At 67.1% G+C, this 12,727-nt stretch overlaps 2 protein-coding genes across 4 annotated transcripts; both read right to left on the bottom strand.

The window, feature by feature from the left end:
- Positions 1-22: 22 nt before the first annotated feature.
- Cd151 (CD151 molecule (Raph blood group)) lies at positions 23-5,227 on the bottom strand. 3 transcript variants are annotated; one of them, XM_048360781.1, is made up of 9 exons: positions 5,127-5,227; positions 4,134-4,226; positions 3,355-3,444; positions 2,865-3,056; positions 2,486-2,560; positions 1,053-1,157; positions 802-960; positions 633-719; positions 23-548 (listed from the first exon to the last, which is right to left on the bottom strand). In XM_048360781.1, the coding sequence occupies exons 3-9, from the start codon at positions 3,436-3,438 to the stop codon at positions 489-491; spliced, it is 762 nt and encodes a 253-aa protein (XP_048216738.1). In that variant the 5' UTR covers positions 3,439-3,444; positions 4,134-4,226; positions 5,127-5,227; the 3' UTR covers positions 23-488. The 3 variants fall into 3 exon arrangements, with proteins under 3 accessions (XP_048216738.1, XP_048216737.1, XP_048216739.1); XM_048360780.1 differs by having other exon boundaries at positions 4,109-4,226; XM_048360782.1 differs by having other exon boundaries at positions 4,134-4,227; positions 5,110-5,203.
- Positions 5,228-6,503: 1,276 nt separating this feature from the next.
- Positions 6,504-9,778, bottom strand: Cracr2b (calcium release activated channel regulator 2B). Its single transcript, XM_048360884.1, is given in 10 exon segments — positions 6,504-6,893; positions 7,169-7,240; positions 7,370-7,536; positions 7,664-7,732; positions 7,734-7,757; positions 7,912-7,999; positions 8,392-8,538; positions 8,833-9,013; positions 9,385-9,496; positions 9,575-9,778. Coding segments are annotated over 10 exon segments (1,200 nt in total). The 5' UTR covers positions 9,728-9,778; the 3' UTR covers positions 6,504-6,706.
- Positions 9,779-12,727: the final 2,949 nt, after the last annotated feature.

A 12,727-nucleotide genomic window follows, 5' to 3' on the forward strand; every position in this document is an offset into this window, starting at 1 on the left:
GCGGGGACTGCTGGCAGCACACTGACCCGACGGTTCAAGCTTTTATTGAGCACCTGTTAGTGGCAGGAGCGGCGGTGGGAAATCTGCAGTCCGATAGGTAGAAATACGTGTGAACACCAGACTTCTGGCAGGTAGGCAGTGTGCACGAGAACACAGCATCTGGAGTGGCACTAGGAGCAGGGGAGGCCGGGGGTGTGGGCTGGGTCCAGGCCCCCCAGCGCCCCCCAGAGGGGATGGAGCCAAGCAGCCAGAGGTGCCATCCGGCAAGGCCTGCTTGCCTCGGACCCCACCCGGAGGGCACGTCCAGATCCCGCCCCCAGACGGACGGCAGGCGGCCTCCCTCGGGCTCAGGCTGAGGGGTGAGCAAAAGGCACTTGACGCCCCCCACCCCGGGGCGGGTGTGGGGTGTGGACATGCAGGCAGGAGGAGGGCCTGTCAGCAGTCAGCTCAGTAGTCAAGTGGGACGGGTGGCCAGGCCGGCCCCGTGGTCAGTAGTGCTCCAGCTTGAGGCTCCTGTACAAGCAGCACGTGAAGATCATGCCAAAGACCTGCACGGAGAAGAGGGCAGGAGTGAGGGGCGGGGGCCGCCCGCCCCCTGGTCACCCCGAACCCCGCCTGGGCCCCGTGCCCACCTGCACGCAGGCAATGCCGATGCCCACGGCCCCGATGACCCTCAGGTGCTCTTGGATGAAGGTTTCCAGCTTGGTGATGCAGCCGCCCTGGCAGGGTGGAAAGGGCTGAGTGGGCTCCTGGGCCACCCCAGACCTGGCACTGCCAGTCCCAGATGCCCCGTGCACCTACCTCCACCTTGTAGATGTTGGAGGCGTGGTCACGAAGCCCACAGCGCGGCACGACGGTCTTGCAGCAGCTGTCGGGGACCACTCGGCCACCAGCCTCTCCAGAGCGGATCCACTCGCTGTCCTGCCAGTCCTGGGAGTTGTTGCTGCCACAGCAGTGGAACTGCGACGAGAGGGTGGCTGAGCCCACCGCCACCAGCAGAACAGCCGGGGGGGGGGGGGGGGGCGGGACAGGCAGGCCCTCCGGACACCTACTTCCTGCTGCAGCTTGTCCACAGCACTGGTCACACCCTCGTGGCCCCGCTGGTGGTACCTCTTGGTCATGGTGTCCTTCAGGTTCTCCTTGAGCTCTGTGTTCAGCTGGGGAGAGAGGTGCCAAGGTTAGGCCTCCCAGGGGGGCCTAGGCCAGTGGATTACAGGCGCGAGCCGCCAACACCGGCCCTCTTCACTTGGCTTTTTGTTTTCTTGTTTGGCTGCGCTGAGGATCCTGGTAAGAAGCCCAAGCTGGGTGCCGGGAGCTCACCCCTGTAATCCTAGCTACTCAGGGGGGTGGGATCTGAGGATCAAGGTTAGGAAAGACCATGAGTCTCTGGGAGAGCACTAGCCTTGAGCAGAAGAGCTCAGAGACAGTGCCCAGGCCCAGAGTTCAAGCCCACCTCCACCACCAACAACAAAAAACCAGCCCAGGAAGAAAAGTCGAGACCCATATCTCCACTAAAGCACCAAAAAGCTGGGAGTGGAGCTGTGGCTCGGATGGTAGCACACTAGACTTGAGCCCAATAGGGCCAGGTGCCGGCGGCTCATGCTGTAATCCTAGCTACTCGGGAGGCAGAGAAATGAGGATCGAGGTTCAAAGACATCCTGGGCTTAGAAAGCCCATGAGGCCTGGGAATGTGGCCTAGCGGTAGAGCGCTCGCCTAGCATGCATGAAGCCCTGGGTTCGATTCCCCAGCACCACATACACGGAGAAAGCCAGAAGTGGCGCTGTGGCTCAAGTGGTAGAGTGCTGGCCTCGAGCAAAAAAAAAAAAAGCCAGAGACAGTGCTCAGGCCCTGAGTCCAAGGCCCAGGACTGGCAAAAAGAAATAAGATAAAGCATACAGTATTTTTTTTTAAAGAAAGCCTGTGAGACTGTTATCTTCAATTAATCACCAAAAAAAGCTGAAAGTGGAGCTCTGTCTCAAGCCCCTGGAGCAGCAAGGAGAGATAAACAAAGCCTAGGGTGGAAGGACCGTGGTCAGACACAGCTGGCTGAGCAGCGGGGGCCACGGGGGGACACAGGAAGGAGCACGGAAGGTCCACCCGGGAGGGCTCCCGGCAGACCCCCCACCAGGTGAAGTCACCCAGTTACCTCCCCCTCCCCGTCCCCTGAGGTCCCATCCTAATCCGCAGGGCCACCCCCTCCTGCCCCTGCCCTAGATAAGGCAGGGTAGGGTCGCCCCTTCTCTCCGGCCATGGATCACCTGGGCCACAGGCCAGCAGTTCGGTAATAAGCTTTCTCTCCTGCCTGAATACTGCGTGGCGTTCTCCTTTACCGGCTACCTGCTTTAAAAACCTAACAGCCTCCTCTGTGGGCTCCAGCAAGGGCAGCCGCAGGCAAGGTGTCCCCCTCTGAGTCTCCCCCGTCCTGGGGGCACACCTGCCCTGGACACTCCCCACCTGTCCCCGGGGCTGGTCCGGGCCCCTTACCTGCTGGTAGTAGACATAGGCCAGGATGCCAGCAATGATCTCCAGCAGGAAGATGAGGAGGAGCAGGATAAAGTACTGTGGGGCACAGAACCAGTGAGGGTGGTCTAGGGTCAGGGTCCCACCCAAGGGGGCCCCAGCACGAGGGCTCTGAGCAGCAAGTGCAGGCTGGGGCTGCCCTACCACCGGTGCCTCCCTCAGAGCTGGGCAATCCCTCAGCCAGGTCGGCTAGGGAGGAGGCCAGGGAACCGTCGTCCAGGACCCCCACCCCCACCACCCCGCTGTGCCTACTGACCCAGCCTCCCGCCCGCTAGGGCCCCCGCGCGCCCAGGAGGCTGGTGAGCCCCTGCCCGGTCCCCTTACCCCCTCCATGCCTACTGACCAAGCGCAGCAGGTTCCGCCGCTCTTTGAAGGTGGCACAGCAGCCCAGAACACCAGTGACCATGACAACAACACCGGCCACCACCAGGATGTAGGCTGTAGCCAGGTAGGTGCTAGAGGCCAGCAAGCTGATGTAGTCACTCTTGAGGGCCAGGGTCCAGATGCCGACTGCCATGACCGCCAGGCCAGCAAGCTGCACACAGTGAGCACTGGTCATGTCTGGCCTGGGTCTGACAGCCTGGACTGGCCTCCGAGGCCGCGACCCTTTGACTGAGGGAGAGAGGGACAGAAGGGAAAGGGAGGGCCGCCCTCCCCCAGAGGAAGCGGCAGTTGTATGAGGGAAGGAGGAGGGAAGAACATCCCTTCATCCAGAAGAAGGGAGAAGGGGAGAGGAGGTGGCACCCCTCCCCCAGAAGCAGTAGATATGGGAGGGAGGGAGTGGAGGGGCCCCCCTCCCTGGAAGCAGATACAGAAGGGGGGGGCCCTCTCACCCAGAAGCAGCAGTTGTAGGTGAACAGCAGGTACTTGAGGCAGACTGTGCCGCATGTAGCCTTCTTCTCCTTGAACTCACCCATCCTGAGCTGGGAAAGAAGCAAGGGTCACATGGCCTGCGGCACCAGGACCCTGACTAACCATGGGGCCGGGCCAGCCTGGGGTCTGAGCCCGCCACCTTCCCGGAGGAGGCGCCTCCCTGGGAACCAGACATGAGTCACTTCCAGGACAACAGCTCAGCAAAGCCAGCCCCAGCCCCTGAAGCCAGGCTCCTGGTGCCCACAGGGGGGTGCCGTGGAGGACCCCCTCAGCGGTCTCCGCGTGACCCCTCAAGGTGTCCGTGGGCCACATGCCGGGCTGACAGGAAGGACCCTACCGCCCAGATGAGGCAGGGAGCGAGGCCATTCTCAGCCTGGCCCCTTAAGAAAGGTCTCTCTCTGCACAGCCTCTCCTTCCTCCCAACCAGGGAAGGGGCAGTGGTGGTGCCAGGAGGTGGGAGGTGGAGCCCACAGAACAGAGCTCCTTGCCAAAGCTACGGGGAAAGGAAGAACGATCCTGAGAGAGCAGAGGAGTGGCCCCACCTGGCCAGAGTCCCCTAGGGATACCAGGGACTGCCCCCTCCCCCCCCCCAGCAAACCCTGCCCACACTGTGTCTGTGCTGGGCAGGGCACAAGGTACAGACCTCAGCTGCATGCCCTGGGCCCCGTTCCCAGGAAGGCCCCTGGGCAGGACTTTGCCTTCCACCCCACCTACCATACTGACTGGGAACAACTCTTACTACAACAGCAGACAGAGATTCCTCCGCAGGAACCAGTCACGGGTCACGGGCCACGGGCCTGGCCCTCACCGGGCCCACGCGAGCCTGCCCCTCCTGTGAGAAAAGGCAGTGGGCCAGGGCTGCGCCTGTCTGCTCTGGACAGAGAGGAGCAGCCAGGCCTGGTATTTTGGTCTGGGCTGGGGTGGGGCAGAGGACGTTTCTGGACAGTCTGATCCGGGAGGGGAGGGACTTCGAGTCTAATTAAGGTGCCCCACCCGCCCCTGGGCCTTAGCTCCAGACAGGTCATCTCCCTACCCCCACCAAGCAGCTCGGGCAGCCCGCCTGAGAGAAAAGGCTCAGACCTGGGCTGGGCGGGGGCAGGAGGCGCAGGCCTCCATCCCGGGGCTGGGCCGGGGGGGGGGGGGCTCGGACCGCACCCCGGCCACGGGGCTGGCTTAGGTCGGGCCCGGGGCGCAGGCCCACAGGGACTCGGGTTCTGGATACAGATCCGGCCGCGGCCCACGACTGGGGGGGCGGGGAGGGCACCCCTCTTCCCAGAAGTGCCTGGCGGATGGGCGTCCCCGGGGAAAGGGTCGGCGTGGCGGCCGGAGCAAGCCAGAAATAGCTCCTGCGGCCGGGACCGGGCCCCGCGGCGGCCCGGAGCCGCCACCGAGGGTCCCCACCCCACCCCCGCGCGCCGAGCCGGCCTGCGGGGCGGGGCGTCGGTGAGGGGAGGGCGGGGCTCCGGTGTCCCGGGCCCGGAGCGAGGCGTTCCCGCTGCGCCTTCCGGGGCCGCGGGGAAGGGACCCCAGGCCGGTCCCGGGGGCGGCGAAAGCGCCCTCCCCGCGACGCCCGGCGCGCCCGGCCGCACGGCGTCGGCCCCCGCACGGAAAGGCCCGCGAGGGGCTGCGGCCGGGCCCCGCGGGCGCGCGCTCCCGGGCGCCCCCGGAGCCACCGGCCGGGCCTCAGGAACCCTGGGTCCCCCACGGCAGTCAGGCCCCGAGGCGCACTCACCGACCACGCGACCACCAGTCCGAGTCCCGGCAGGGCGGCGGCTCGCGGGGGCGGGGGCTCCGAACGCGGAGAATGCGCGGCCCCGGGCCTGCGGAGACACGCCCCGGCAGCCCCGCCCCTGGCCAGGCCCCGCCCCGGTCCGTCTACGTCACGCCTCGCCCACGGCCGGCGGGCCCCGCCCAGCGCGCCCGCGCCCCGCCCACGGCCGGCGGGCCCCGCCCAGCGCGCACGCCCCGCCCACGGCCGGCGGGCCCCGCCCAGCGCGCACGCCCCGCCCACGGCCGGCGGGCCCCGCCCAGCGCGCCCGCGCCCCGCCCACGGCCGGCGGGCGCCGCCCAGCGCGCACGCCCCGCCCACGGCCGGCGGGCGCCGGGAGGGCCGGGCGGGACTCGCGCTGCGGCTGGCGGGCTGGTGGAGCTGGCAGTGAGGGGCGTCCAGCCCGGTTGCTCAGCCCCGCGAGCTTCGGCCTAGAGACGCCCATAGCTCAGCAAGCCCCCAACCCAGAGACCAAGGTGCTGGGCGGAAGGCGGGGCCCCGACATTGGCCAGGGCAGGGTCCTGCTTCGGCTCAACCCCCTTCCCTCCCAGCCCCCTGAAGCAGGCCGATGACTCCCTGGGGCTCCCTGGGGCGGTGAGAGCCTAGCAGGCTCGGGAAGCGCAGCCCCCGGCACTGTGTGGAGGGGGCTGGAGCCCCCAGTCTCGTCGGCATACATGTCTGGGGCAGGGAGGGGTCCAGGGAGTTGGGGATAAAGGTCAGGGACTGTCCAGGACTGGCTGAGGGAGATGGGGCAGGAGTGAGGGCGCAGGAGTAACCTCCCACTAACCCGGCACCAGCAGTGACTGCTCAGCCGGGCCCTGGGCCTGCACACTGGCCGGCATGGTGGCCCAGTAAGAGGCAGACTGAGAGCTGATGATAACCCACTCATTGCTCTTGGATGATGAGGTCGGGGAAGGAACCTTTGTTGGAACTAGGTCTCTGGAGCCTTCCAAACCCCCTCCGTCCATAACTTGGGTTTGAACTCAGGGTGTGCTAGTGCTCTACCACATCAGCCATACCTCCTGTCCAGCTTTTGGCTGCTCATTCTGGAGGTGTATCTCATGGACTTTTCGGGCTAGCTTTGAACCTCGATCCTCTAGACCTAAGCCTTCTGAGCAGCCAGATTATAGGTGCAAGCCCCAGATTCCGGGCTTGGAACTCCAGTTTTGAAGGCCTGAGAGCATGAGCAGAGACCCTAAGAGGTCACACCCAGAGACGTGCCGCCCCAGCAGGGCAGAGCCACGGGCCGCGTGTGGAACACTCCTGCTGCATGTGGGGGGGCTGTGGACCCCTCATGCATGAACTACATACACTGTGCCTCTCAGACACACAGAGGCCGAGGACAGGGCATTCGGTGGACTTTATTGAACAGAAGGCTTTGCTGCTGTTGCTGAACAAAGAAGGGAGACAAGAGACGCTGTCTTCCTTCAGGCAGGAAGCTGGGTAGAGCCCACATGAATGCATGAACCCCCACCCCAGAAACGGTGCCTTCAAGAAGCTGCTCCTCCAGATAATAATAGACAGTGAGTCACTTCTCATGATCATCAGGCACTGGGAAGGGGGCCAGAGCCTCGTCTGGGGGGCCCGGGCCAGCCGCGGCAGCAGCAGCAGCAGCAGCAGCAGCAGGTGGACCCAGGTGCTCGGGCCGGGGCCAGGACCTTCCTGTGGCTGCTCCCCAACAGCCTGGCCTCACAAACATCTCTCTCGTCCCGAAGCCTCGTGTTCAGCTCCCTATTGAGGGGAGTGTGAGGGCTGAGAAGGCGGGGGGGGGGGGGGGGTCTAGGGCTAAGATCTCAGGGAGACAGAGACCTGGGGTGGGGAAGGTGGGCTCCTGTGCCCTCAGACCGAAAGAGAGCTATCTTGCAGGGTTGCAGCATGAGTGACCGAGGGCAAACACACGCAAATATTTCCTCCTGTGGAATGGGGCAGAAGCCCAGGATACTTGGCGGTGTGGAGCCCCAAGCTCCGCTGAGCCCCGCGCCTCCTGAGCCTACAGCTCTACGAACCTGAGCAGCTCCAGTTGCCTTAGGAGGCTCAGTTTCTCTTTCTGCATGTTCCGGGAGACCGCAACCACGTCTCTGTGGGTGGAGTGGGGACCCGGATGCCCTAGGATACCCGCGGAAGGCCCTCCTTCCACCCGTGCCCCTCCGCGCCCCCCCCCCCCGCGGTGCTGGGTTCTGGGGCGGCGCTTGCAGCCTGCCTCGCACCTTTGGGTTTGCTCCTGGTGGCCCCGCGCGTCGCCCTCCAGCCTGCGGAGCCGCTCCTGCGCCCCCTCCAGCTGCGCCCGCAGCGCCTGGTAGGCCCGCAGCAACTGGGCGTGCTGGGCCTGCGCCTCCTGATACTCCGCGGCCCGGGCCTGCAGCTCCTGCTCCAACTAGGGCACGTCGGGGTGCGGGCTGGCGAGGAGGGCCGCGCCGGCCCCCCCACCGCTGGGAGTTCAGGACCCGCCCCCGCCCCCCCCCACGGGCCGCGCGCGCGGCGAGGGAGCCCGCGGCGCTCACCTCCCGCTGCCGCCGGCCCGCGCGCTCCAGCTCCTGCTCGCGGCTCTGCAGCTCCAGTTCCAGGCGACCCCCGCAGCTCCTCCCGGGGGAGGCTCTGGGACGCACCGGGACTCGTGAGCCTCGGCCCGGCCCGGGAGGGGCGTGGGGAGCGCGGGTGGGGGTGCCGGGTGCTGCGGGGCCGGCCTCTACACGGGGACGGGCGGGGGGAGGGGGGCCGGGGCCACCGGGGCCCGGCGCGGGCGCCCCACCTGGCTCGGCCGGACGCGCGGCTCCCGCAGCTGCTGCTCCAGCTCCTCGTAGAGGCCGCGCACTTCCCTCGCGTGCTCGCTCTCCCGCCTTCGGAGACCGGGGCGCGGCGGCGGCGTGAGACCGAGCCGGGCTCGGCTCGGCCCGGCCCCGCGCCCCGGCCCGGCCCGGCCCCGCGCCCCGCCCCGGCCCGGCCCCGCGCCCCGCCCCGGCCCGGCCCGGCCCGGCCCCGCGCCCCGCCCCGCCCCGGCCCCGCGCCCCGCCCCGCCCCGGCCCCGCGCCCCGCCCCGCCCCGGGCCCGCGCCCCGCCCCGGCCCCGCGTCCCGCCCCGCCCCGCCCCGGCCCCGCGCCCCGCCCCGGCCCCGCGCCCCGCCCCGCCCCGGCCCCGCGCCCCGCCCCGGCCCCGGCCCCGCGCCCCGCGCCCCGCCCCGGCCCCGCGCCCCGCCCCGCCCCGGGCCCGCGCGCGCGCCGCCCGCCCTCACCGCCGCAGCGCCTGCTCCAGGCCGTCCCGCTCCCGGGCCGCCTCTTCCAGGCAGGCCGAGGCGCGCACCAGAACGTCCTCCAGGGAGCCCAGCAGCTCGGGCCGCTCGCGCTGCAGCCGGGCCCAGAGCGCCCTCACCGCCCGCTGCCTGCCGGGGGGGAGCGGAGAGCGGGGCGGGCGCTGGCGGGCGGGCGGGCGGGCCGGGGCGGCCTCCGGCCCCACAGTGCCCAGCCCGCGGCGACAGGTGCCCCGGGTGGGAGGACCGTGCCCGCCCGGACGGCACCGCGGGCTCCGCCACGCCCCCTCCCTGCCCCGGCCGCCGCGGCCTCCCGGGATGCAAATCCTGCGGGAAATCACTGCCCGGGGACCCCGCCTGGGCCGGGCTCGCAGGCCGAGCGAGCCGGCAGAAGCGGCCTCGGGAGCAGCCCCGGCGCGGACTCACTCGCCCAGGGCCCGGGCCACCCCCAGCTGCTCCAGCGCAGGGCAGAATCGCTCAGCATCCTCCTCTTCCTCCTCCAGAGAGACCCCGGTGCCCCGCACATCCAACCAGCTGGACTCGAACGTTTCCTCGGGAGTCGGGGAGTGGTGCGTGGCCGGGGCCGACTCCACCCCTACAAACTTCCCTGCGGGGAGGGGGGGTGGGAGGGAGCTGTTACCCCGACTGTGGGTTCCCACCCTGGCCTTCCGCCCTCCCCTCCTCCCAGCACATATCCTGGCCTCTCTCTGGGCCCAGTTTCCTGTTTTTCTTCTGTATTCTGGTTCCATTGGCCAGGGAGTGGGAGGTGACACCAGGCTCACAGCCCCACCTGGGTTTACTGGGGAGGGAAGAAGGGGTCCGGGACAGAAAGGGGGGGGGTGTTCCTGGAGGGTTTGTGTGTCCACACCAGGTGCTCTAGAGGGGAGGAAAAGGAACAGAGTTCCACGTGGGCCGAGGAGGAAGGCGCGGGTCTGGAGGTGGTTAGGTGGTAGAAGGCTGGGCCCTCGCTTAGCTTACCCAGGCCGAGGCAGAACTCCCGGGCAGTGAGGAAGCCCGTGTGAGCCTGGTCCAGGCTTTCAAACACAGCCTCCAGCTGCTCGGGGGTGAGGGGCAGGTCGCTCTGCAGGCCCTGGCCAGGCAAGGAGGGCAACGTGAGCAGCCATGGCCAGCCCCGGGCCACGACGACCTCTGGAAACTGGGACCTCACCCGCAGGTCGTGCCGAGTGATGAAGCCCTTGGCCTCCTTGTCACACAGCAAGAAGAGCTCCTGGGCCTGCTGCAGCACCTCAGCTGGCTGTCCTGCGGAGGCCCCTTCCTCCTGCTGGGCCTCCCCAGCCCGGGGCTTCCCATGGCTGGCCATGGGGGCAGGGTCTTCACACAGTGGGTGCTGTGAAGCAAGGGAGGGTTAGAGGACTAGGGAGGAGAGGGCAGTGAGACCTAGGACTCCTGCCTGCTACGGGTGAGCTGAAGGCAAGGTGGCAGTGGAGGGCAGGGCTAAAGGTGCCCAGGAGGCCTAGGGTGTCACTGGAAAGGGAGCATGCTGACTGACTCTGGGACTGGGGTCCAGGGATCCAGAGAAAGGCAGCTCTCTCCAGAAAGGGCTAGGGCCAGTGGTGTGTTAGGAAGCAGACTCCTGGGATCTCATGGGGAGCTGGGGTAAAAGAGGGCCCGTGTGGGAGGAGCCCAGCCTGCCCCCCAGACTTGCAGTATTCTAAATTTGCACTGACCGGGGAGGAGGGCCGGGCCAACCGCGGCCCTAGGTGTTAGCCCCGGCGTGGGTCTGTGATGCCCAGCCCCTCCCTCCCACCTGGCAGCTCAGCTCAGGGAGGCAGGGGCAGGTCCCCGCCCTGAGCACCCATAATCTGGTCTTAACTCCCTTTCTGGTCGCACGAAAGCCTCTCCTCTTCCCCTGACTTGCCCCATCTATGCCCAGGAACTTCCCAGGGGCCACACTCCAACCTCTCGCGGGGTGCTCCACCCCTGCCTCTCGCAGCCACCTGTCATTCTGACCCGGGGTTCCCCAAAGCTACTCTCCCGTCGGGGGCGCTCGCCGGGCCCTGAGATTCTGCAATCTCTCCCGTCCTTCCGTGCAGCCCGGTCTCCCTCCCCCCATATTCCTAGGGAAGGGCGTCCAGCTCCACGGACGGCAGGGCCAAGAAGACTGCAGGCGGGAGGCGGGCGGGAGGTCATCGTTCCCCGGGTCGCGGCTGCCCCCTCCAGGAGCCAGGCTGGGCCGGCGCCCCTCCCCGGGATCGGCTCGGGACTGGGGTCCACCCTAGCCGGAAGCGGCGCGGCCGCGGGGCCCCGGAGCCGGGAGGCCGGGCCGGCGGGTGGGGCCCGCCGCCCGCGCCGCCCGCGCGCCCCGCGCCCCCGGCACCCACCGGCCTCCGTCCGCGCCGCGGCTGCGTGCCGCCAGCCCCACCGCGGGTCCTCCGAGACGCGGGCGCTGCCCCCACGGCGGCCCGGCGGCGCTCCGGGGACCTGGGTCCGGGCGGGACGCGGAGCCGGGCTGCGGACCCGCCCGCGCGCCTACCTGCCAGCTGCTCCGCCGCACCTGTGCGCGCCGCTCCTCCCGGAAACGCACGGCCGCCCCGCCCCGCCCGGACCCCGGCCGCGCGCGCGGGGACCCTCCCGGGCCAGGATTCAGGCTGCTGGGGTGCAGGCAGCACTCCCCCATCGTGGAATCCAGAGGCGCCCAAGTGTGTGGAGTAAATAGCCGGGCAGGAAATAGATCACTCTTGGTGGCTGCAGGGCTAGGGAGACTTGACTCTTTCAAAAAGATCCTGTACTTTTCCAGGTTTTTGTTTTCTAGATTTTTAAACAACATTGATACTCGGTCTTTAAGTAGCCGTCGGTAAGACCCCTTGCGAAGGGAGTACAAGTGGGGCAGAAAGCCATCTGAGCCGGCCACCCACCCCAGCAGTCCTTTGGGGCACAGCCTTGCCCGGGGTCCTGGGGAAGGTGGAGCCTGCCCTCCCGGTGGGGGTGAGACCCAGCGGCTTCCTGGAGGCACACCTACCTGAAGGGCCGTCCCGCCTGCCTGCAGCTGCACTGAGGGCCCCGTACCGTACACCAGTGGAGCCACAACAGGCAGAGCCTACAGGACAAGACCTGGAAACCAAGAGGGGGGCGGCCCCTGGCACCTGAGCAGGGGACCTGCCTGGCCGGCTCGCCCAGTCCTACTGTCCCAGGCCTAACAACCAGATCAACCGTTATTGTTGGCTGGGGGCTGCTACCACAGCACCCCACACCTTCTGGGAGGGGCATGCAGCGGCACTGAGCTTATAGAGCTAAGAGCTGACACCACAGTCAGAAACCATCTTTACCCCACCCATCACCCTGAGGGTCCTTGTCCCCTCAAATGCACCCTCTCCAGTACAGACACTTCCAAGAAACCGTATCTCAGGATGGAACACGGTATGCTTTCGGCTGGGATCTCTGTGCAGTGATTCCAGCCCCTCCTGACGCCGCCTAGGTCCTGGCAAGAGGCAGCTATAGGAGGAGCAGAGCAACAAGAAAGCACCTGCACATGGCCGCTGGAGCTGGTGGTGACTGGGGAAGAACAGAGCCAAGCACAAGGCTCAGGGCCAGAAGCCCAAGGCGCAGCAGAGGCCCACAGTTCCAGGCCTCCAGAAGCCTCTCCCTCCACAGGGGTCCAGGCTTGAAGTTAGCCCCTGTATGGGGTGGAGGTGTAACCCCTTTTGTAAATAGTTTTGTGTTCTCCAGTCCAGTGGGTACTCAGAATGGAATCCAGGGCCTGGTACATGGTGGGCAAGGACTCTACCACTTAGCTACACCCTAGTCCCACAACAGTTAAGTTACATTTAGCCAGGGTCTTGATCCAAGACAGGTAAATGCACTGCCCCTCATGGGATATGTACAGATCAGAGGGGTGGCAACAGCAGAGGGTCAGAGGGTCAGAGGCTCAGCTAGCAGGCCCCAAAGGCAATCCTAGAAGGCCTGATGAACCTGCACCATAGACGCTGGTCAGCTGGTCCCCCTCAGCTCTGCCCACCGTGCTCCAAGCCGAGTGATACATAGAAATGAAGAAGGCAGGACTGGGAATGTGGCTTAGTGGCAGAGTGATTCCCTAGCATGCATGAAACTCTGGGTTCGATTCCTCAGCAACACATGAACAGAAAAGGCTGGAAGTGGCACTGCGGCTCAAGTGGTAGAGCACTGGCCTTGAGCAAAAGAAGCCACCAGGGATAGTGCCCGGGCCCTGAGTTCAAGCCCCAGGACTATCAAATGAAGAAAACAAGCTGGGCACCCACACCTGTAATCCCAGCTATTCAGGAGGCCGAGATCTGAGGATCGAGGGTCGAAGCCAGCTGGGGCAGAAAAGTCTGTGACTCTTATC

Source organism: Perognathus longimembris, chromosome 13, assembly GCF_023159225.1.
Source record: "Perognathus longimembris pacificus isolate PPM17 chromosome 13, ASM2315922v1, whole genome shotgun sequence".
NCBI lineage: Eukaryota > Metazoa > Chordata > Mammalia > Rodentia > Heteromyidae > Perognathus > Perognathus longimembris.

What these genes read in the sequence shown, in the direction of transcription:
- Cd151 (XM_048360780.1), bottom strand. An exon ending in GGCGGAACCTGCTGCGCTTG is followed by an intron (nt 2,561 to 2,864) that starts GTCAGTAGGCAT and finishes TGTGCCCCACAG; the next exon opens with TACTTTATCCTGCTCCTCCT. An exon ending in CCTATGTCTACTACCAGCAG is followed by an intron (nt 1,158 to 2,485) that starts GTAAGGGGCCCG and finishes CTCTCTCCCCAG; the next exon opens with CTGAACACAGAGCTCAAGGA.